Source organism: Nuphar pumila, chromosome 6 (genome assembly GCF_984573655.1).
Source record: "Nuphar pumila chromosome 6, dmNupPumi1.hap1.1, whole genome shotgun sequence".
Lineage (NCBI taxonomy): Eukaryota > Viridiplantae > Streptophyta > Magnoliopsida > Nymphaeales > Nymphaeaceae > Nuphar > Nuphar pumila.
The window spans coordinates 117,535,947-117,559,058 of record NC_143254.1 but is presented as its reverse complement, the minus strand read 5'-3'; the positions used below and the strand labels follow the sequence as shown (position 1 = coordinate 117,559,058).

Below are 23,112 nucleotides of genomic sequence, written 5' to 3'. Positions count from 1 at the left end.
TAAAAATCCATGTAAAGTATCGTTTTCAAGCTTTCGTTTGACAAGGCGTGTTTTGCTTATACTATTATGCAATAGAGGCGGTTTCAGTAATTTTATCATGCATAATGTAGTAAACTGAAGTTACTCCACCTAAAATATCTATTTGATTGCTGGTCCTAAAATGCTTTTTAAGAAAACAATGGTCGTTTTTTTTTAAATGTCAGGCAAAAGGTTGTCTCTAAATGGAAATTTCCCTGGTTTCCCATCCACGCAAGAGTACACCCAGTTTCGACCTTGCAGTAAAAGATGCCCCCTGTGGGTTTTGAACTGTTGTCCACCCCTAATCTTGCACCACAAAAACTCAGTCGCAAACATAGACTTGATTGTGAGATCCAAGTGATATCTGGGTCGGACAGCGGACCCAAATTTTCAAAAGCCGGATATGATAATCGAGTCAATCATGACCAGAACCATATTCGACTTGTTTGCTTCTCATATAAATTGAAACAGTTTTTCAACCAACCATGAATATTGCGACTGTCAACAAAAATGGAGGGAAGGAGAGGAGGAGGAGGGTTCATGTGGGCGTTCTCTGCTGGTCTTTGTGCTGCTCTTGCTGCCGTTTCTGCCAAATCCTTCTCTTCTCTTGTAAGAGAAACCTCTCTCTCTCTCTCTCTCTCTCTCTCTCTCTCTCTCTCTCTCTCTCTCCGTGAGTTTAGAGCAAATTGCCATTAATTTCATTTGTTTTAGTTATTTTTAGACCGTGGGTGATGGGGAATTGCGTCCATTTCTAGGGAAAGATGCAGGAAGAATGCCTCAATCCTGATATTTGAATGGCTTATTGCTTGAATTTGAATCAAACATCTGAAAATTTTGTCAAATTGAATTGTGGAATCGAAATTTTTTGTCATATTGGGCGAATTTTTTATACCTTGTGAATGATGTTGTAGTCGGTACCTTTTGAATGTTTGAGTATATGAAAAACAAATGATACATTGTGACGGTTGTTTGGTAATTGGTATGGTTGACTTGTCCCAAGTAATATGCGAAAAATGTGATTAGATTGTTAACATCTAGGAATGTAGAATCCTTGTGTATGTGAAATCGTAAGTAGTTTGGTCTAAAGGTCCCTTTTCCCAATTTGGTTTGTGTATTATCAACAACTGAGGTGTCTGAACTTTGAAGATAAGTTTGGGGTTTCTGTCCGCAAGCATCTGTAAGCATATATCCAAGGTCACGCTAATACACAATGAATGGTTTATTCACTTGCTGAATGGAGACTGCATAATTATTGTAAACTACGTTTGTGACTTTTGCTCACGACCCATGCCCTAGCGTCCTTGATCATGTTCTCTAGAAGGACTTGTAGCATATGTCATGGAATCACACAGCTTGTAAACAAGAAGCAAGTTCATTTGATTCACTTCATGTGTGAACATTGACTGACTGGCGGCACCTTCTGTAATGCATGTTTTCTATTTCAGACCAGGAACTTTCGAAATCAACTCAAGCTTCTTTTTAGACTGTCTACAGTCCAGTTCAATCCGGCAGCTTGTAAGCTTTAGATCAGCTTCTCAAGACCTAATAGGTGCATCATATAACTTGTCACTTGAGTTCTCCGTGCTGAAAGTCTGAAACATCTTTTACATCCATCTACGATTACTCTCCTCTTTAGATAAGTGAAAGCATTATATGAACTGTTATCACCATCATGATTGACCAATCATTTGATTGAAGTTCAGCCATTGTTTCTATCTAATTTTGTAGCTATCAACCTAATATGTATATATACATATTAATTGGTATATTCTAACCACTTTAAAAAGTCATAGTTGCAGGTGTTTTTTGTTTAATCTGAACCTGTAGGTGTGTATCGTTGCTTGTTTACTAGAAGACTGCTATGCAACCTTTTTATTGTAAAGTTAACATGGGCTGTTGATTTTTGAAATCTCTCTCAAAACCCATCTATGCTTGAAAATCCCTAACATAAAATATCTCACTAAGTCAGCTATTTAGATTGCATTTGTAGGGCTAGATTAAGCAAAAAGGACATGAAACTATGACCTTTTGAGGCAGTTAGGATGGTCAGGATCAAGGTTGTAAAAAGCGTATTGCAACCCGTATCGGCCGGGATCAAAATAAGATATGTATCATATCGTATCATAAAAAATTGCATTTTCCACTAAAAAGCTCTGTAAAAATCTTTAAAAAATCCAAAAAAATCAAGAAAAAAAATCATAGAATACAAGAAAAATATATATTTATGCAATAAGATTAACTAAACATAGATATTGTCATTAAACATTCATGATTCAACTAAACATAGATGTCTCTCAGTCATGTTATAATCAACTAAATATAGATTTCGTTATACACAAGTTTTGTGACAAAAGATACAAAAAAAACACCAATCATCTTCACTATCAAACATCTCATGTTTTACATTAAAGATGACATCTTGTTGTGGGCATTGTGGTTCTTCATTTAGTTGTGCAGCCATTGCTCGGGCATGTACCAATGCTTGTGTTGCTCGCTTGCTCGCTTAAACTAATATTCATATTTCCAATTTCTTCTATATCAACATGTATCTTAGCTCGTGCCTCATCTGTAACCAATGGACATTGTAGCGTTCTTCCACCAACCATTGCAGTATGATCTTTCATGTGCTACAAGCTTTTGTGAACCAGTAAATGACAAAATCTACATCTCAAAGACACATGCCCTCTATGATCATCAAGAATCTCACAGTATCGCCACATTTGTTCATCAACATGTAGGGGACATCGAGCCATTAGTAAATCTAATCACCACAAGTAACAATCAGACCCTAATAGGGAAGAATACAAAATAAGACAAACAATTACATCAATGTCCCTACATGGGACGTCCCATGGTAAATTACATACATGCCCTTCATAAACTCTTTTAACTCGGATGATGTTTCTGCCCTTGGAAGACATCTTCACACATTCTAGCATATGTTGCATACACTTCTTTGGATCAAAGCAATGGTGATAATGAACCAAAAGCTGGTTATTATTTCACTGCATTTGCTTAATTCTTTCTGACCTAGAATACAATTCCTTCATGTGACTGTCAAGGACAACCTGGTTGCTGATATCCTAAGAAATTCCTATCTCTGTCATTATTCCCTCTAATGAGTTATCTGCTTCTAACCAAATAATGTGGCACAGAGAAAACATTGTGTACAATGTCAAGTGTCATCATCTTTTTCTTTTTTTTTGTTCCCTTTTTAGTTATCTTAAAATTGCATGGCCTTTTTTCTTTTCTTGAGGTGAAAAGCCAATTTCTTGCTTTATCGTCATCTAGCACCATCTCTCTAACTGTTGCAAGCTCACAGAGATATTCTCCCCTACATGTAATGTTGAGTAATTTCGAAAGGCACCCTTTGACTAGATCCTTGCATGATCCTGCACTTTGAAATTTATGCATGTTGTATGTAATAAGTCCACCTCTTGCCTCTTTGTACTCGATTGCTATCGTTTATGCCAGGATTTATGGTATAGGCGTGGCTTCTAACCTGCCAACAGGGACCTAAGCAACTGTAAGCTGCTCAGCAACAGCGTGCATTATAAGAACATCTCTCTTATTTTCCATTCAACAGCAGTCCTTGCTGCAGAAGTAGGCCAGATCCATTTATTTTTTTGCATCTGAATATGCATGTCATTGGACATTGTGATGCACTTCTTCCAAATCACTAGACCGCAAGTCATGTTAAATTTCTATTTAAAAGTTTCCATGTGTAAGGTCTATTTTTTCCCAAATGAAAGAGATTGGTGAGCAGTTGCACCTGAAGCCAATGCGCAAGGAGAGAATATGGCACAGACAAATGGGGAAGAAACCTGTTCAATTTCTACATGCACCAAACAAAGCTAATTCATCACTCAATGAATGAATGGACGCCCACAACTAGATTCCATTTTCTATAGGGAAGATAGGATAATATTATGTTATACCACTAAAAATTATTTTGTTCATCTACCATATCATCCCACAAAAATTATAACACTGACTATCTACAAACAGATGCATTCTCTGTCATGTATTCTAGCCAGTATGAGCCCCTGGTAATACACAATCCCTGGATGTATGTTTTCTTTGTTTGGCCTAAATGAGTACCTTTCACTGGGCCAAAAAACACCAAATTATGAAATTGGAGTCATCGAGAAAGAAACTACATCAACTCACTGGATGATGGATCGTAACCCGTATCGGTCGGGCCCAAAGTAAGATATGCATCGTATTGTAGCGTAGCGTATTGTGAAAAATCATAAATTTCACTAAAAAATTCTTTAAAAAACTAAAAAAATCTAAAAAACAAAAAATATATATAATACATGAACATAATTTATTTATGTAATAAGATTAACTAAACATAGATATGTTCTTAAACATTAAACAACCACATATTTGGTTTTGGAGCCACGCATCTAATCACCACAAATACAATCAGTTAAGACAAAATAATGAAACATTCAAAAGCCAAAAGGCTTTTATAACTCATTCCAAAGTTAAAGTTACATTTTTTAGTTATAGAATGTCATGCTAAGGGGAAAGACATACAAGCTAGAGTTCAGAAACATATAATAAAAGTCATCTTCAATGTCAAACTTCAACTCAATGATTTCCTTCGTTAATTGCATCATTCAGTGGCTTGAGATGATGATGAGTCATCTTTATCTTCTGAGTCAGGGAACACCTCTTGCAAGTTCTCTCCGACAAATGGTGCACGTACACGTGTCTTTCTTTTTCATCTTCTATAGGACTAGTAAGAAGCCCAACACGAATATTAGTAGGAGTACGATGTGTACATGATTTCATGTTGAAGTTGTTATGCCTTATAATATAACATTTACATCTATACAATCCACCATGCATTACAAAACTACAAGTTCCACTTCATTATTCCTTTCAAACACATATCCAAGTCATCCACCCTTCATCGACCTCTTAGAGCACCACCCTCCATTGACCTCCTTGAGCATGGATTACTAAATTTAATCACTATAAAAATGTAAAATAATGCTCAATAACACACTTAGGGATAAATTTGAGTTCTAAGGGCACAAAAAATGGGATTAAGGGTAAAAAAACTAAAAGAAAGATAATATCTTCTAAAAACATCAAAAAAGAAAGGAGCTTACCCTCCTTCAACTGCAATCATACACAAATGAAACAAAGAATGAAGATTCGTTATCTTATCTCACTTTCTTGAGTGAAAATGCACTCTTACTTGAGCAAACCGCAAAAGTTCTCTCTCTTTCACACAGATCGGTCCCCAAATCGCACTCACGACTCCTAGGGTGCATTAAATCCCTCTAATGGCCTTTACATAAATGAGGAAGTCTGCCCTCAAGAGGTCTTTAAAACCCAAAATTAAAAAACTATGATTTGGTCTTTTTTTAAGTGTGTTGACCATGTATCGTACGATATAGAGTTATATTGTACGATGCAGATATGATATACACTCATATCGCAATACGAGTGTATATCGTATCGTTATTTCCTATAGTAATGATATGTATCGTGTTGTATTGTACGATACGGTACGATACTTACAACATTGGTCTTACTCGTGAGTTCAACGGTATTTTCTATGCAAAATGCACAAGAAAAATGTTCTTTGCTCTGAATAGCTTTTTTTTTAAGGAAGATGAGTCCCTGAAAGCCAGATGGGCCCTTGTTATCTCTTGCAAATAATGGCATATTACCTTTCTTATGCTCCCACTGCAAGAGCCCACTTATGCATGACATAAACTATTCCCCAATTCGCAGGCTGTAAGTTAAATGTTCTGAAGTGCATGCTAAAAGATGATCCACCATACACCATTAGTACCCAATAATTCCCAACACTTACAGTTACTAGGAGCAACCACCAAAACGCTGAAGTGATCCATCAGTCTCCATTATCATGGTCCATCCGGAACAGAATGACAAATTTTCCAAATTGATGCTTACACTTTTTCCTAGAATCATCTGAAATTGTCAATCATTCTTGTAGAAGATGAATCGAGCCCTAGATAGAGAGAGAAAAGAGAGAGAGAGAGAGAGACGGTTGCACAAGAAAAAGAGAACTCGTTAAGTTATTAGGGCCTCTCTCTATGTTAAATAGAGAGAGGCTTAAAAGCATAATTACAATCAAGCCCCATTATAAAAGCAAAAATATAAATAGCATCTTAATATAAAAGAATTTTACTTAAAACCACCTATTCTCAACACTCCCCCTCAAGCTGGAGCATATATATCAATCATGCTCAGCTTGTCACAACATTTTGAGAAATTTGGTCTAGCAAGAGGTTTTGTAAACATATCTGCAACTTGGTCTTCCGACTTTAGATATTTTGTAGTGATATGACCAGCTTGAACCATATCCCTTATATAGTGGCAATCAACCTCAATGTGCTTTGTTCTCTCATGAAATACAGGATTGTTCGCTATATATGTTGCAGCTTTGTTATCGCACATCATGGTCATGGGAGAGGAAACCTTCACCTGAAGATCAAGAAGAACAGTACGAACCCACATCAATTCAGCAGTTGTTTGGGCCATAGCCCGATATTCTGATTCTGCACTCGACCTAGAAACCACATTTTGTTTCTTACTTCTCCAAGAGATCAAGTTGTCTCCCAGGAACACACAGAATCCTGTGGTAGATTTTCTATCCACTACAGATCCTGCATAGTCAGCATCAGAATAGGCCACTATCTCCAGAGTTCCACCTTTCCTGAACAATAACCCATTTCCAGGAGAAGATTTTAGATATCTGAGAATCATAATAGTTGCATCCCAGTGTACCTCAGTTGGTTTATCCATAAACTGACTAACTTTACTTACTGCTAAAGCAATATATGGCCTGGTCACAGTTACATACAGTAGTTTCCCTACTAGGGAGCGATAGCTTTTGCTATCAACCAGTTTTGACCCTTCTTCAAACAACTGAACTTTATGGTCCATGGGAATATTTGTTGGTTTAGCTCCCAACATTCATGTTTCCTTTAATAAGTCAATAACATACTTCCGTTGAGACAAAACCACCCCTTCACGGCTCTTGGCAACTTCTATATCCAGAAAATACCTCAGTGAACCTAAGTCTTTTGTAACAAAGTGTTTTTGAAGATGAGCCTTTGTGGCATCAATAGCTTTCACATCATCTCCTGTAAGAATGATGTCATCCACATATACCACCATAACAACTATGTCAGAGCTAGTTTTCTTTATAAATAGTGTATGAGCTGTTGGTGACCTATTAAAGCCAAAACGTGACATCACTTCAAACAACTTTTGAAACCATGCACGAGGACTTTGTTTCAAGCCATAAATTGCCTTTTTCAGTCTACACACCTTTTGACACTCCCCCTCAACCTCGAATCCTAGAGGTTGTTGCATGTAAACGGTCTCAGATAAGTCCCCATATATAAATGCATTTTTCACATCTAATTGGTACAAGCTCCAACCATGTTGAACAACTACTGAGAGAACAAGTCGAATGGTACCCATCCGTGCAACAGGAGAAAAAGTTTCAAAGAAATCAATACCATATGTCTGAGTATACCCTTTGGCTACTAATCTGGCCTTGTACCTTTCAATTTAACCATCAGATTTGTACTTTATAGTATATACCCATTTACATCCAACAATGCCAGCATCTGCTGGGGAGTCAACTAGATCCCATGTATGATGAGATATTAAAGCATCCATTTCTTCTTGCATAGCCAGCTTCCAGCGAGTATCAAGTTTTGTCTGCTGATAGTTCAGAGGAATAGTTTCAGCAGATAAAGCTGAAATAAAAGATTTCATCTGATTTCCAATTCTGGCATCGGAGACAAAATGAGATATGGGATATAAGGTACATTGTCGTGTCCCCTTGCGTAGAGCAATCGGCCTGTTATCATCATCATGAAGATCTCTATTGTCAGTAGAACTTACCTCAGGGGAAGAAGACGATGAAGGCTCTTGCGGAGGTGGATCTCTACGCACATATACCAATGGAGGAATCTGGAAGAGGATGAAGTTTGGTTCGGGAATGAGGGCACAGATTCCAAAGGAAAAGGAGGTATAGGTAATGGACAAGACTCAGTTGGATCAACTTGCAGCGGGGAACCGGTACTAGAGTAATATGGAGTGGATTCCAAGAAAGATACATCCGCACTAACATACTCTCGGCGAGAAGTAGGATCATAACATCGATATCCCTTTTGATTTTTGGGATAACCTATAAATATGTATTTTGTAGCTTGAGCAGCTAATTTATCACAGTTAGGGCCAAGTTTGTGTACAAAACAAACACATCCAAATACTTTGGGCGAGAGGGAGAAGAGGGGGGTATTGGGTTTTAGGATATGAATTGGAATTTGATCACCCACAGAAGAAGATGGCATGTGGTTGATCAGATAGCAAGCAGTTGTAATTGCATCTCCCCAGTATAACGCAGGAACATTGGACTGAATCATAATGGTCCTGGCAACATCAAGTAGGTGACGATGTTTTTGCTCAGCCACCCCATTTTGTTGAGATTAATAGGCACAAGAAGTTTGGGGTTGGATGCCATTATCTTGGTAAAACTGTAACAGACCTTTTGATTTAAACTCGAGAGCATTATCAGTGCGAACAATCTTGACACTAGATTCGAACTGAGTTTTATTTCAAGAATTAAAGATTTGATAATACTTGGAACGTCAGATCGTTCCTTTATTAAAAACACCCATGACAACTTCGAGAAATCATCAACAATAACTAAATAGTATCGACACTGAGTCCTAGTAGGAATCTTACTAGGACCCCATACATCTGCATGAAGAAGTTCAAAGACTTTATTACTAGACTGACTCGAAGGAAACAAACTTCGATGATGCTTGCCCAGTTGACATGCTTCACACTGAAATGATATGGTGGAAGGAATCTGAGGAAAGACCGAACGGAGCTTTGATAATGAAGGATGACCAAGACGACGATGCCACTGAACAAGACTGAATGAATGTTCCACTGCAGCATGACCAGTACCCATTGGATGATGTAGGTAGTAAATTCTCTTTTCTTCATAGCCTCCACCAATCTTCTTCCCCGGCAGCAAATCCTGGAAATGACAACCCATTGGATCAAATATTACTCTACAGTTTTGTTCTTTTATAAGGCAACTAACAGAGAGTAAACTTTGAGGAAATTTTGGAGCATGAAGAGCATTTTTCAACTGTAATGAGGAGGATATAGAAATATTTCCCTGACCAACAACCGGGGAGGTGCTCCCATCGGCTAATGAGACTCCAAGCTGAGCCTTAATATCCTTTAGATCTGAAAAAACAAGTGAATTTCCACACAAATGTTTGGATGCACCAGAATCAATAATCCACTTACTGTGAGTCGGATGAAGAGGATTTCCAGTTGAATAGGCAACACCAGCTACAGGAGGGGTGAAACTCAAAGGACGAAGAGCTATCAGCTCATCATATTCAGCACGACTGAGGGTGATACTACTGTCACTTGCAGAGATATTTTTCTATGCCTTTGTTGCCTCGAGAGTAGTAACATGTGTTTTAGGAGCATATGACTTTGATGAAGAGGAGGTTGGTCGGCCATGCTTATCCCAACAACGATCTTCTAAATGTCCAGATTTTCCACAGAATGTACATTGAAGCTTTCCTCTACCTCCCACACCTCATCCGCGACCTCGTCCTCTGATATTTTGAAGATCTCCACGTCCATAACCAGATGAGACAACTAAGGCAGATGACTGAGTCACAGGCTGAGACTGTGGAAGTGAGATCGCAAGTCTGCTCAGACGATTATATGCCTCAGCAAGAGTAGGTACATCTGAACCAGTCAACATTTGGACTTTTGCAACGGAGAATTCTGAAGATAAACCTGTAAGAAACCGAGCAACCATAGTTTGTTCTTGATGATCCTTTTGTTTCGAACAACAGAGGTGTCTGTGAGCATTAAGTCTTTCAAACGCAGCTTTTACGGAGGCATAGTACTGGGCCAAGGTTTGATCTCCCTGCTGTAAATTATATATTTCCTGTTCAACTTGTAGGATACGACTCACATTAGTCTCTTGTGAGTATGTATCTCGAAGATTGTCCCACATCTGTTTGGCTGTATTATAGTAAATTAAACCATCTGCAATATGGGGTTCGACACTATTTATAATCCATGACATAACTATGTCATTATCTTCATCCCAGGTAACATATTTTCCCACCTTTTCAGTGGGTTCGTCTTCCAACAAGATATGTTTTCTACGATATCCAGATACCGACATCATAAATGTTCTGGACCACCTGGCATATTTAGTGTCATTCAACCTAATAGACGAGCTGTACGAAAATGGATTGGCAAATGCCTTATATTCTTCAATATTTTCCAATTTTGAATCACATTTCGAAGTTTCATCCATACTTTTGGTTCCGCAAAAACTGAAGACTCCAATCAAAACAGGGGAAAACGTGTGTTACACTCACACACCAACTGATATTACAATCAGTAGTTATTCACATACGAACCAAAAAAAAACCCCACGACAGTAGTGAGCAGCAGCCCACAAACAGGAAAAAAAAATTCAGAAAAACTGAAGACTCCAATCAAAACAGGGGAAAACGTGTGTTACACTCACACACCAACTGATATTACAATCAGTAGTTGTTCACATACGAACCAAAAAAAAAACCCACGATAGTAGTGAGCAGCAGCCCACAAACAGGAAAAAAAAATTCAGCACGTCAGTGAATCACGACCACATAACTTCTGCATACGCAGAACCTGTTTCATAACAAGGGCAGCTCCCCAGACATGTACAGCTTGACAATCAGTCATTTTTCAATCACGAGCAACACCACTACGAGTTGGATTGGTGCTTCAGTGCAGACTGTACCCATTTCCACGATATCAAGATCTCACGCGATAAAAAAAAAACAGGGCCCCAAACAGATGCAGAATCACCAACAGCAAGCAAACATTTGCAGAATCATGGCAGGAACTACCAACTCAGCAGTAGGTATTCGCGAGAAAAAAAAACGAGGAGCTACGAAACCCACAGCAAGCATCCACGACCAGCAGCATGCCCAGATCTATCATCAGATCTAAAAAAAAAATTAATCGCTGACCTGATTGGAAAAAGATATTCATTGGATCGAAGTTTGATCACAATCAAGAAAGCCTCCACGATCGACTGTGCTTTGATCACACTCGATCACGATCGGCTAGGCTTTGATACCATGTAGAAGATGAACTGAGCCCTAGATAGAGAGAGAAAAGAGAGAGAGAGAGAGAGAGAGAGAGAGAGAGAGACGGCTGCACAAGAAAAAGAGAACTCGTTAAGTTATTAGGGCCTCTCTCTATGTTAAATAGAGAGAGGCTTAAAAGCATAATTACAATCAAGCCCCATTATAAAAGCAAAAATACAAATAGCATCTTAATATAAAAGAACTTTACTTAAAACCACCTATTCTCAACAATTCTGACCACATATTAGGGCCTTCTGCCTCTTGGAATGTATCATGCCTAGTATGTGGTATTTTAGGGACCAATTTGGGATTTGATTTCTGTCCGCCATCATGTCTTCACCTGTGGCTGACAAGTACCACTTTTCATATTCAAAACGTAGTTCAATCAAATCCACCCTTCTATGTCAGGACCCCTCTTGTGGAATGAAATCTTGACCAGGGTCTACTTAGAAGTGTACATATTCTCTTCCATCTTGGCTTTGTTCTGCATAAGGTTTCTTGTTGACCTGTTGAAAAAATTTCCTTAATTAATATTATAAGGAACAAATAGTTAATCTAGTATTCTGTTTTATTGGGCCAAATGGACATCTTTCATGAAGTGGCATATTGAGATATTTTATGGAAAGCTCCCTGAACTTAGTAATTGAAACTACACAGTATCTTTGTGTTGTTATTTAAAGAAAATAACAACACAGTATCTTTGTGTTGTTCTGCATAAGGTTTCTTGTTGACCTGTTGAAAAAAATTCCTTAATTAATATTATAAGGAACAAATAGTTAATCTAGTATTCTGTTTTATTGGGCCAAATGGATATCTTTCATGAAGAACAAAGTTATGTTTATATTGATAATTAAACCAATTACAACCTTAAAGACTTTAAAATAGCCACGTTCTAGATACTTAGATTATACCTTCAACAAATATGTGCACATCATCTGCATATAATAGACGATTCCATCGTCTTAAAGTGATAAGTAAAGTTTTTCCTCACTGGGTTTGTATAAGTGGGGAGACAATCCATTGTCTTAAAGCACTCCTTTTGTCTAAAATACTTCTCTTGAACCATTAGCGCAGATCATGATACAAAACTGAAGCTCTCCCGTCTCTATTTACATATAAGAGAAAATCACAGTCCCTGTTCAACCTTATTAAGGATGGCTTTCAATGGAAATACCTATTGGCTTACCAGTTCTGATAGTTTTGAGCATCTTATTAGTGAAGATGCTGTCCACATTCAATAGTAGGATAGGCATTTCTTCCAATGAAAGTGACTCTATTTACCATATAAGAGAAAATCATAATCCCTGTTCAACCTATTAAGGATAATTTCAATAGAAATACTTAGTCTTACCAGTTCTAATAATTTTGAGGGTCTTATCAGTGAAAAATGTTGCTGTCCACATTTGATAGCATGACAAGTTGGAAGAACTTTGATAACAAAGTTGGAGGAACTGATTTATCTCTCCGTCAAGACCTTAAATGTGATTTCATACGCAAAAGATTTCACTGCCCGCTGTGTTTTGAAGCTGAAACTAACATTGATTTGTCAACTCTTTAGGCATACCCATTCATATGAAATTGCCGAAAGAAGCTTGTAACAATTCTGGTGTTTTGTGTATCAAAAACATCTGCTGATGTTTTATGTCTTGAGCTGCCACGTGTCATATCTTTAAAATGGGATATCTTTCATTTTGCTGCAAAATTTAGGTGATTTAGACCTGTTCAAACTGGTTAGAATTGTCTAATTGTATTTTCATCTACATTGTTGAGAAATTCAGCAATTCAAAGATTTGTTCTTCAGGGTCTTCTCAAAACTATGTCTGGATACAGATACAGATGAGGGAGCGGGACACAATGCGGATATGATTGGTACAATACAATAATTTTAAAAGATTAAGACACGGAGACACGGTCATGCATAGATAAATGTATGTATGTGTGCATAAAACAACAATTCTAAATCACTATAATTAGGACCATCAAATAATAAAACCAAGTTGAAATTGACATGAATTGTAATTGTTGACAAATTTTAAAAGAAAAAGACTCAATTGAATACAAAATAACTAAATAAGATCATAAAAGAAAATAGATAAAGATAATGATACAATGTTGATTGTATGAGAAACTAGTTTGACTATATCCATGAAGTGGTGTGTCCATGAAGTGTCTGAACGCCGTGTCGTGTCGGTACGGGATACACATGCTAAGTGCCCATGTGACATAGACTCAAATACAATGAAGACATAGAATCCTCTTCTTCTTCTTTTTGAGTTGAGACTGTCTATTGTCAGACTGAGGAATATGATCAGGGACTTGGGGCAGTCCAAATATGGTTGTCAGCAATGGTGTCTGCAGTGCAGGACCAAGTCATCAGCAGTCTTCATGATGGTTAAATACATTGTATATATATAACTGATATACATATATTTATACAATATACATATATCAAGGGGTATTTTGGTTATTTTATGTATTGTAATAATTACAGTCCAACAGGGACTGTATAGTCTTTTTTGTTTTTTGTTTTTCTTATTTATTTTTATAATGTAAATCAGTTTTGAATGTTGGGAAGAAGTCCAACCACCGTTGGACTGCCTCCCTTCTCTCCCTTTTTGACTCCCATGTATTGCTCTATAAATAGAGCTTCTTGTAGATGTTTAAGTGTGCTTTTTACAAGCATATTTGGTGTTATTATAAATATATTTTATTTCACTTTGTGTTCTTGTGAACTTTGTGCTTTTGTATCTCTTTTATGAGATTGTAATCGGTTCATTAGAGGTCATATTGTGTTTGTGCACTTGTGTGGCCCTTTGTTAGCATTGTGATTGTGCACATCTTATTTCATTTCATGGGGCTCTTGTAGTGTTGAAAATCATCTTGGGTGTGCTCTCTTTGTGGTGGTGGTCTTCAAGCTTTGCTCTTCAATCTCAACCCAATTCCTTCACCGTTAGCATGGGTGAAAGAGAATCCGCCTCCATCATCTCCTACAAGCTCAACGAGAGCAACTACTTGATGCGAGCTACCACAATGGAAAACCATATAAAGAGGGAAAAGCTTTAAGGTTTTGTTAGTGGAACCACTAATGAACCCTAACTAAAGCCAACGAGAAGATAAGGAGATGAAATCAAAGCTCTTTCTAAAGAAGAAAATGAGAAGGCTTTGCAAGAATATTAAGACAAAATGGAGGATTGGGAAGCTAATAACTCAAATACTCTCATGGTTCATAACTACCATGAAGTTCAAGATTGCTACTAATATCATCAAGTTAAAAAAACATGCAATTAATGGATCTTCTTATAGAGCATATTCATTCAAAAGGATATGGCTAGACTATATTATCTTCAAGACAAGGTATGTACTACCGAGCAAGGAGATAAAAGTGTAAGGGATTTTTCTTTTATGGTCTCTTATCCCCTATTTGGGATGAATTGGCTATGTTGGAATTGAAATTAGAATGTTCGGCAATTAAGATGAGAAAACAAGTTGAAAGAGAAAATCGTTTCTTTCTTATATGGTATTCGACTGAAATTTGAGCAAGTTAGGTCCTCTTTACTTCGTAGGACTTCGGCTCCTTCTATAAGTGAGGCCCTTATTCAAATATGTTAAGAAGAAACTAGACTTTGAATGCACAAGTCTAGTGATGAGGTGTTTGTCGTATCAAAACCCGAAAACTTTGTAAAAACTTATAAACTTCTTCACTTTGATAAAAAATTTAATGGAGAACATAATGGAAGAATACATAATCGGGGAGGATACAATGGAAGAGGATACAGGGGAGGTAAAATTACTTGTCATTATTGTAAAGAACCGGGACACATAAGACCGGATTGTCCCAAAGTCAAAAAAGTGGCCACGGTAAGTGAAGAACATCATGAATCAATGAAAGAGGGCAACTTCAATGATTATAATTGCCCAAATTGTGGATGTCGTTTCACAAATACTAAAATTCACTCCCTCTACGTCTGGTGTCGTCGTCTCTTCTTCTTCCCCTTCGAGTAAGTCCTCTTGGATTTTGGATTCAGGCGCTTCTTTTTATATGACTCATAATGAGTTCATACTATCTGATTGCACTAATTCATGTTTTTCATGTGTCAACCACCGATGGTACTTCTTTAAAAGATAAAAGTATAGGAAATCTTAATAATGATTCAAAAAAGTTTTTTATTTCAAATGTTAGGGTTATTCCAAAACTTGATTAAAACCTTTTTTGAGTTTCTCATCTAAGAATTATTAGGTTTAGGATTTCCAGTCAGGGATGCTGATTGGGCAAGGCCATAGAAGAGGAGTCCTTTACTATATGGACTCTTTATGTCTACCTAAAAACTCTTTTTTGTAATCATATCCAAGAAATTAATTTGGATCTTTAGCATAAAAGATTAGAACATCCAAGTATATCCAAACTATCCTTTTTTCCGTTTTTTTTTTAAATTGTAATGAAAAGAAATTTGTATGTGAAGATTGTATACTTGAAAAAATACAAATGATGCCTTTTGAATCTAGAACTTCTTTGACTAATGAAATTTTAGAATTAGTGCATTCGGATGCATGGAGTCTCACTCCCGTTATGTCAAAAGGTGGTTATTCATACTATGTTACATTCATAAATTATTTTATTAGACACACTTAGATCTATTTCTGTAGGCTCAAATCCGAAGTTTTTTCATGTTTTAAAATTTTTCATAATCTTGTTAAAAATCAATTTGAAACAAATATTAAGATCTTCTGCTTCGACTTAGGGGAGAGTTTCTTTTAAATGATTTTCAATCCTATCTAAAAACCCATGGTATTTTGCATAAAAAATATTGTCCTAAGACCCCCCAACAAAATAGAAATTCTGAAAGAAAACATCGTCATATTATTGAAGCTACTAGTACCCTACTTATTTCAAAAGAAGTTTTGGGTTGAAGTCACCCTCATCGCAGTTTATTTAATAAATAGAATGTCTTCTCAAATTTTAGAAAACAAATCTCTAATTGAAAAACTCTTTAAGATTACTCCCGATTTGAAAAGATTAAGGGTTTTGATGTAAATGTTTTGTGCTTCTTGAAAAATACAACAAACTTTCTCCTAAAGCTATTAATTGTGTTTTTTTTATGCCGAAAATAAAAAAGGCTATCGATGCTATCATTCTAAAAATGATCAACTTTATATATTTAAAAACATAACATTTCTTGAAAAAGAAAAGAGATTTGATCTTGAAAAATCTAAAGAAGAATGTAAGTATGCCTTCTTGTTTAACTTATTGCCTAAGTCCAACATTAAAAATGATGATAATAAAGTTAGCGATAATGTTGAGTCAAATGATGAACCAAGTGAAAAAGAGAATCAACTCATAACCTTATACAATACTCTAGACGAGATAATGGAAAGCATCCATGTGCTTTTGAGAAATATAGTCAACCAACAAATATAGAAGAATCTAGTGTTAGAAGATCTGAACGAATATATTGACCTCCAAATAGGTTTGTCTCCTATGAATATTTTTTCTCAAATTATAGGGCATGTCTTCTAGCAATTCACTCATATCATGAGTCATCTAACTATAGAGAAGCTTAAGACATAAAACAATTGGCAGAAGCTATGAAAATAGAATTAAATAATTCCATAAAACTCATACTTGGGAAGTTCAATATCTTTCTAAGAGAAAGAAGACAATATGTAGATGGGTATTTAAGGTCAAAACAAAGAGTGACGGATCTCTAAAAATATATAAAGCAAGGTTAGTTGTGAAAAGGTATTATCAGGAATATGGTATAGATTATGAGAAAACATTTGCCCCAGTAGCTCGCATGTCCACAGTTAGGACTCTAGTTGCAATAGCATCCATTAGGAATTGACCTATATATCAAATCAATGTTAAGAACACTTTCTTAAATAAAAATTTAAATGAAGAAGTTTTCATGGATCTTCTTCCTGGTCTGACTATTAAAAATGGTATGTTTATTTGTCTTCAAAAGGCTTTATATGGGCTTAAACAAGCTTTTAAAGCATCGTATGATCAGTTTAGTTGAACTATGATAAATTTTGGATTTAAATCATGTTATATTGACACTACTCTTTTTATAAGATCGACAGGTACTTCGTTTATCATTTTACTCTTGTATGTTGATGATATTATCATCACTGGAAATTATTAGAAGGAAATTGAAAAAATTAAAATTATGCTTAAGAATTTTTTTGATATAATTGACATTGATTTTTTAGATATTTTTTAGGTATTGTAGTAGCATATTCATTAAGCGAATATATTTTGTTTCAAATAAAGTTTGCAGTTGATATCATTGCGCGTTCGCGAATCACAGTCAGAAAATATGCTGACACTCCTGAAGTGATAAATGTCAAAATGAGAGCTGAAGGAGTTTTATTAGATGATCCAACTCTTTATAGGCAACTTATTGGATCACTAATGTACTTATCTATTACTAGATCAGATATTTCATATACAGTACATACTGCAAGTCAGTTTTAGCATGTACCTACGTCAGTTCACATGAGTGTCGTGTTAAGAATAGTTTGATACATCAAGAAGACTATATCTAAAGGGTTATTCTTATCATCTTTAAATCTTATTACTTATACTGATTTTGATTGGGAAAGAGATCTCAATAACTGACACTCAACTATAGGTTTTTGTGTGTTTGTAAGTGATTTTTTCATTTATTGAAAATACAAAAAGCAACAGAAAATATCTTTGTTCTCCACTGAAGCTGAATATAGAGTGATGACTACAACAACAATTGAGGTCGTGTAAATGAGATCTTTACTTTCAAACATGGGTGTTAATGTTTCAGAACTTTCACAGTTGTTCTACAATAACAAAAGTGTCATATATATATCCAACAATCATACATTTCATGAACGAACAAAATATATTGAGATGGATTGTCATTATGTTCGAGATGAATACTTGCAAGGAACGATTACTTTACCATATGTTCAATCCGAGTTTCAAATTGCAGACTTCTTCACCAAAGCTCTTCCTCTACCACGATTTATAATTCTTCTTAACAAACTTTAAGTGATCTCACTGTAGGAGGGAGTATTAAAATACATTGTATATATATACATATATTTATACAATATACATATATCAGAGGTATTTTGGTCATTTTATTTATTATAATAAATACATTCCAACCGAAACTGTATAGTCTTTTTTGTTTTTCTTATTTATTTTTATAATGTAAATCAGTTTTGACTGTTGGGAAGAAGGCCAACTGGTTGTTGGACTGCCCTTTTTTACTCCATGTATTTCTCTATAAATAGAGCTTATTGTAGATGTTTAAGTGTGATTTTTACAAGCATATTTGGTGTGATTATAAATACATTTTATTTCACTTTGTGTTCTTGTGAACTTTGTGATTTTGTCTCTCTATTATGAGATTGTAAGCGGTCCATTAGAAGTCATATTGTGTTTGTATAGCCCTTTATTGGCATTGTGATTGTGCACATCTTATTTTATTTCACATGACAGCACTAGACCAGCTTAGTCCTTGGTCATTGAAGCCCTATCAGATGGAGTTGCTGATGCTCTCATCAAGCTCACTACTGAATCAAGCAAAACAAGATTCATCTGCTTTTAGTCCAACTTGGTTGTGGCTAAGGTGACATGAAATGAGTTGATCAGTTCATCTCAATCCAAACTGGGCAGTCTCCATTTCTGGCTTGCTACCCTCAAACGCAGAACCACACCAAGTCCTTCGTTTGTGAAACAGCTCGTGTGCATGCTTTTCTTATCATGTTAAGTACAACAATTGACATTCCTACGGCTTTCTGCAGGTTGATTGGAGGTGGCAGTTGCTCAAGTATGGCCTGGTCATATTCTTCAATTTGATCATGTGGGGCTGCCATGTTAACAGCCTGAAGCTTCTGTCATCACTGCAAGCTACAGTCACAAACTTCGCCACCAACTTCCTCGCTTCCGGAATAGCAGGCTTTGTCCTTTTCAAGGAGTCGCTCTCTTCCCAGGTACCCCATTTTCGCTTGTTGGTTTATCTGTGCCAATTGACTGTGAGTTAGTGGGTGAATCTCACTGATTAAATGCATATATTCCCATGAACATCATCTATTTGATTTACTGATCTTGATTGGCAATTGATCTCTACAGTGGTTTGCTGGTGCTTTTAGCATTCTACTTGGGGTGTTTGTCCTCAGCAAGTCAAGCATAGAACAGAAAGCAAGCGCAGATTGAACGTATCATTGTGCTCTTTGCTTCAACTCATGGACATTTCCCTTGAGGTTTCCCGTTGCTGAGCATGCTTGAACTTCAGGCCTAAGATAAATTCAACTCTTTGATTCTATGAGTGATGCTGAGCATCATGATTTTGGACCAGAAGTCCTCTGCTTCATATCAAGGTTTCCTGATTGGACATATTCTGAATTCCAGATTTGGACCGAGTGTTGAAGACTTTTTTTTTCATTCTATGAATACAAAGCAGAGTTGACTTAAAAAGCTATTATGTGGATCTTTTGGTAAAAAGTTGCTTTCCTTTCTATAAATACAGATCCGAATGTCCAAAACCTGGGTCCAGGTACTTAACATGGATCCGGACCCCCTAGGGTCTCAAGAACCGGTTCAAGATCTTTGTATCCCACTATCCTTTCCCCTCCACTCGCAATTCCAGACCTTTCTCTCCTGTGCAACACCATCAAAGCGCGAGTCCAGGTCCAACGCCCTCGGATTCCGTATCACGTCTCGCGTTCGAAATCCCACGGGCTCTGTCAGAGAGAGAGAGAGGGAGGCGCTTTGGCGGAACCCACGAAGGAGCTATTGTCACTCTCATCATGGCCAAGCCCTGTGTATGAGCCATGTCAAGACCACGTGGCCTTTTTGACAGATGGGCCATGGTTAGAAGCCCCATCATATACAACCCACTAGGCCCGAAAGATGAGCCAGGCACATCTGCCCTGTTCCAGATGGAACCCGTTTTTTTAGGGGTTATTTACAAAATTATTAATTGGGTTTTTTCTATCATCGAACTCATACCAATAAAAAAACTTATAATTCAAAAACATACTCGGTTATATTTTTAGACATCCATATTGATAAACCAAGATAATTATCGTCCATTTAACCATTATTAATAATTAGTAAATTATAGAGAATTACGAATTTTGCCCTCATAAAATTCTCATTCATTTTGCCCTCATAAAATTCTCATTCATTTTGCCCATCTCTTTTTCGATAACTCTTTCTTCCATTTTTGACCACCGAGGTGTGGTAAGCGGGGTCCTGTGCCAAGCTGAAGGCCCAGGTTCGAATCCATCTGACACATGGGGCTTAAGAGATCTGGTAGGAGTATGACTAACCCCAGCGCTTGACTTTCAAAAAATAAAATCTTCTTCCATTTTAGAGGGGTTGCGCCTTGTCCTTAGTGTTTTCATCATTCTGCTTCTAACATCAGCGCAACACGCCAAAAACATATAATCTGGTAGGGGGGGTCCGCCTAACCCCAGATGGGTTATCAACAAAAATTAATAAAAAAAAATCATAAGATCGGATCTCATCCGACGAAGCCACGAGGCCCATCTGGTTACAACCTACATCGTCCAAACACAAGCGGCAAAAGCCAGCGCACCCTCCACTCACACACAACCTAAAATACCGAAATGCACCAAGACTCTGACACTCCCCTTTACATCATCCGAACAAAAATCAGGAGCAAGATATTTGAAGCAAATCTTCCAATCCCCAACCCGGGGACAGAGGCTGCCGCACCAGCGCGGTCAAGATCTTTTCAAAAATGGTGTCCGTGTCTTCACCGACTCTGTAGGGCACAAACGTCATTAGAGAAAAGAAAATTACACGTTCATTCGACAAGAGTTCTGGAAAAAGGAATAGAAGAAGAGAGCTCCGTTCAATCTCACAAAAGAAACCATGAATTTACAAGGAGGATGAGACAAAACACTACAATTTTCGGATATTTCTAAAAAAAAAACTTTCCAGATATTTTCCCGTTTTTTGTTAGATCTAATTTTTTCTCCGGCGATTATGCTGCCTTCCTCGCCTTCTTAGCGGCCGGAGATTTGGCCGACTTGATGGACTTGGGTTTCGGAGCGGCGATCTTCTTCTTGGGGGTCTTCTTCGAGGCGGGCTTCTTAGCCGGCTTGGCCGCAGCGGCCGGAGCCTTCTTGGTCGCGGCCTTGAGCTTGGGCTTGGGCTTGGCCGCAGCGGCCGGAGCCTTCTTGGTGGCAGTCTTGAGCTTGGCCGCAGCGACCGGAGCCTTCTTGGTCGCGGCCCTGAGCTTGGGCTTGGCCGCAGCCTGCTTGGAGGGTTTTTTGGCCGGAGCAGGAGCCTTCTTCTTGGGTAGATCGACAACGGCGAGCTTGAAGGAGGCCTTGACCTTGATGAGCTTCCCCTTGGCAACGGCGTTCTTGAGCTGCAGGCCGAGCATCTTCTTGTAGTTGGCAGGGAGGGCGTCCTTGTGATTAGACTCCATGTACTTAGCAATGGCGTAGGCGCTCGACCCGTTCTTCTCCTTCAGAGCGGAGATAGATTCCTTGATCATCTGGTCGCCACCAAAAAAAGATAAAACGGAGGATCAGAACCACGAATTATGGCTTCTCAAATAATTTCACCAAATTAAATTGAATTGATTTCGGAAAGATGGGAAAACATATTTCCGATCGCGAAATAAGAGACTCCTCCTAATATGAGGAAGACGAAATGCTTGCATTCGCAGAAGTCAGAACGGAGTCGATAATAAACCCTAGCTTTTCGAGCAAATTCGGTGAAGAAGAGATCGAAAAACAAGAAATGAAGATACAACAGACTAAACGGTTCCGATCAAAAAAGAAGACATGTTTTTTTTCCACGAATGAACAAAGGGATCGCTGTCACGCTCCGATTCTCACCATACGTAGAGAGAGCACAAAAGCATTTCAAAACAAGCCGAATCACACCAACATCAAAACAAATTCGAGACTATGATCGATAAAAACTATTAATCCTTTAAAATACATCGATACAAAAAAATATGTTAACATAAATGAAATCAACAAAATCCTGTAACCAAAAAAAAAACTCAGTTCCGACTTCGCCTAAAGCAAAATGAAGAAAGATCACCGAAAAAACCACCCAAAAACGATCAAAGAGAAACCGCAGAGACTTAAACTCATCATTCTCCAAGAATCAGCGCAAACCTGGAAGTACGGAGGGTGAGAGGGAGCAGACTTGGCCTCCCTTGGCTTCTTCTCCTTGGGCACCTTGGCCTTCTTCTCCTTGGCCGGCTTTGCGGCCACCGCCGGTGCATCGGCCACCGGAGCATCGACCGCCACGGCCGGAGCTTCTGTCTCAGACATTCTCAAGCAACGCAAAAGAGAAGGGGCGAAAACGAAGACGACGACTCGAAGGAGGAGAGAATTCCGAAATTCCGAATCTTCGCGCTGTGGATTCGAACGACAGGCAGGGGGGGTTTTAAGTACTAGAGGGGGCCAGGTGGGAAGAGGCGAGAGACGGCCTCTGATTGGCTAATTCATTCATCACACGGATCGTGGACGCTCACTCAATTGTTCTTCTCCGTACATCTGGGTTCATCCCAGCCGTCCAATCCATTTGTTTTTTTTTTTCAAATTCCCGTTTCCGTTGTTTCTGTTTATCGGATTGGCTTTTCGCATTGGTTGATGACTCCATTGGGTCTCTCCTTCTACCTCCTTTGTGCTTCCGTGAAGAGTTTGAAAGGCTCTAGTGAGCAGCCTGGTGGCTCTTTTCATGTAGGGTTTCATTTGTGATAAATATAAGAAAGCCAGGATTTTCGTGGGCTAAGTTCTGGGTGATTTTCTTGGGGTTTTGCTGCACTCTTAAGCCTTTATGTTGCGAAGACTCAAGAGGGTTGTGTGTGTTTTGTTGGTTTTCATAAGCAAAAAAAGGATGTTACATATAACAATCCTAACC

General features: G+C 37.7%; 2 protein-coding genes across 2 annotated transcripts; one reads left to right on the top strand and one right to left on the bottom strand.

Moving 5' to 3' along the window:
- Positions 1-515: 515 nt before the first annotated feature.
- On the top strand, positions 516-19,718 carry LOC149835872 (cell growth defect protein). The gene is made up of 3 exons (XM_090008799.1): positions 516-627; positions 18,999-19,187; positions 19,327-19,718. The coding sequence occupies exons 1-3, from the start codon at positions 529-531 to the stop codon at positions 19,408-19,410; spliced, it is 372 nt and encodes a 123-aa protein (XP_089864925.1). The 5' UTR covers positions 516-528; the 3' UTR covers positions 19,411-19,718.
- A 1,339-nt stretch (positions 19,719-21,057) lies between these two features.
- LOC149835871 (uncharacterized) lies at positions 21,058-22,606 on the bottom strand. The gene is made up of 2 exons (XM_090008798.1): positions 22,362-22,606; positions 21,058-21,727 (listed from the first exon to the last, which is right to left on the bottom strand). Exons 1-2 carry the CDS (start codon positions 22,518-22,520, stop codon positions 21,209-21,211), a joined length of 678 nt encoding a protein of 225 aa, XP_089864924.1. The 5' UTR covers positions 22,521-22,606; the 3' UTR covers positions 21,058-21,208.
- Between the last annotated feature and the right edge of the window lie 506 nt (positions 22,607-23,112).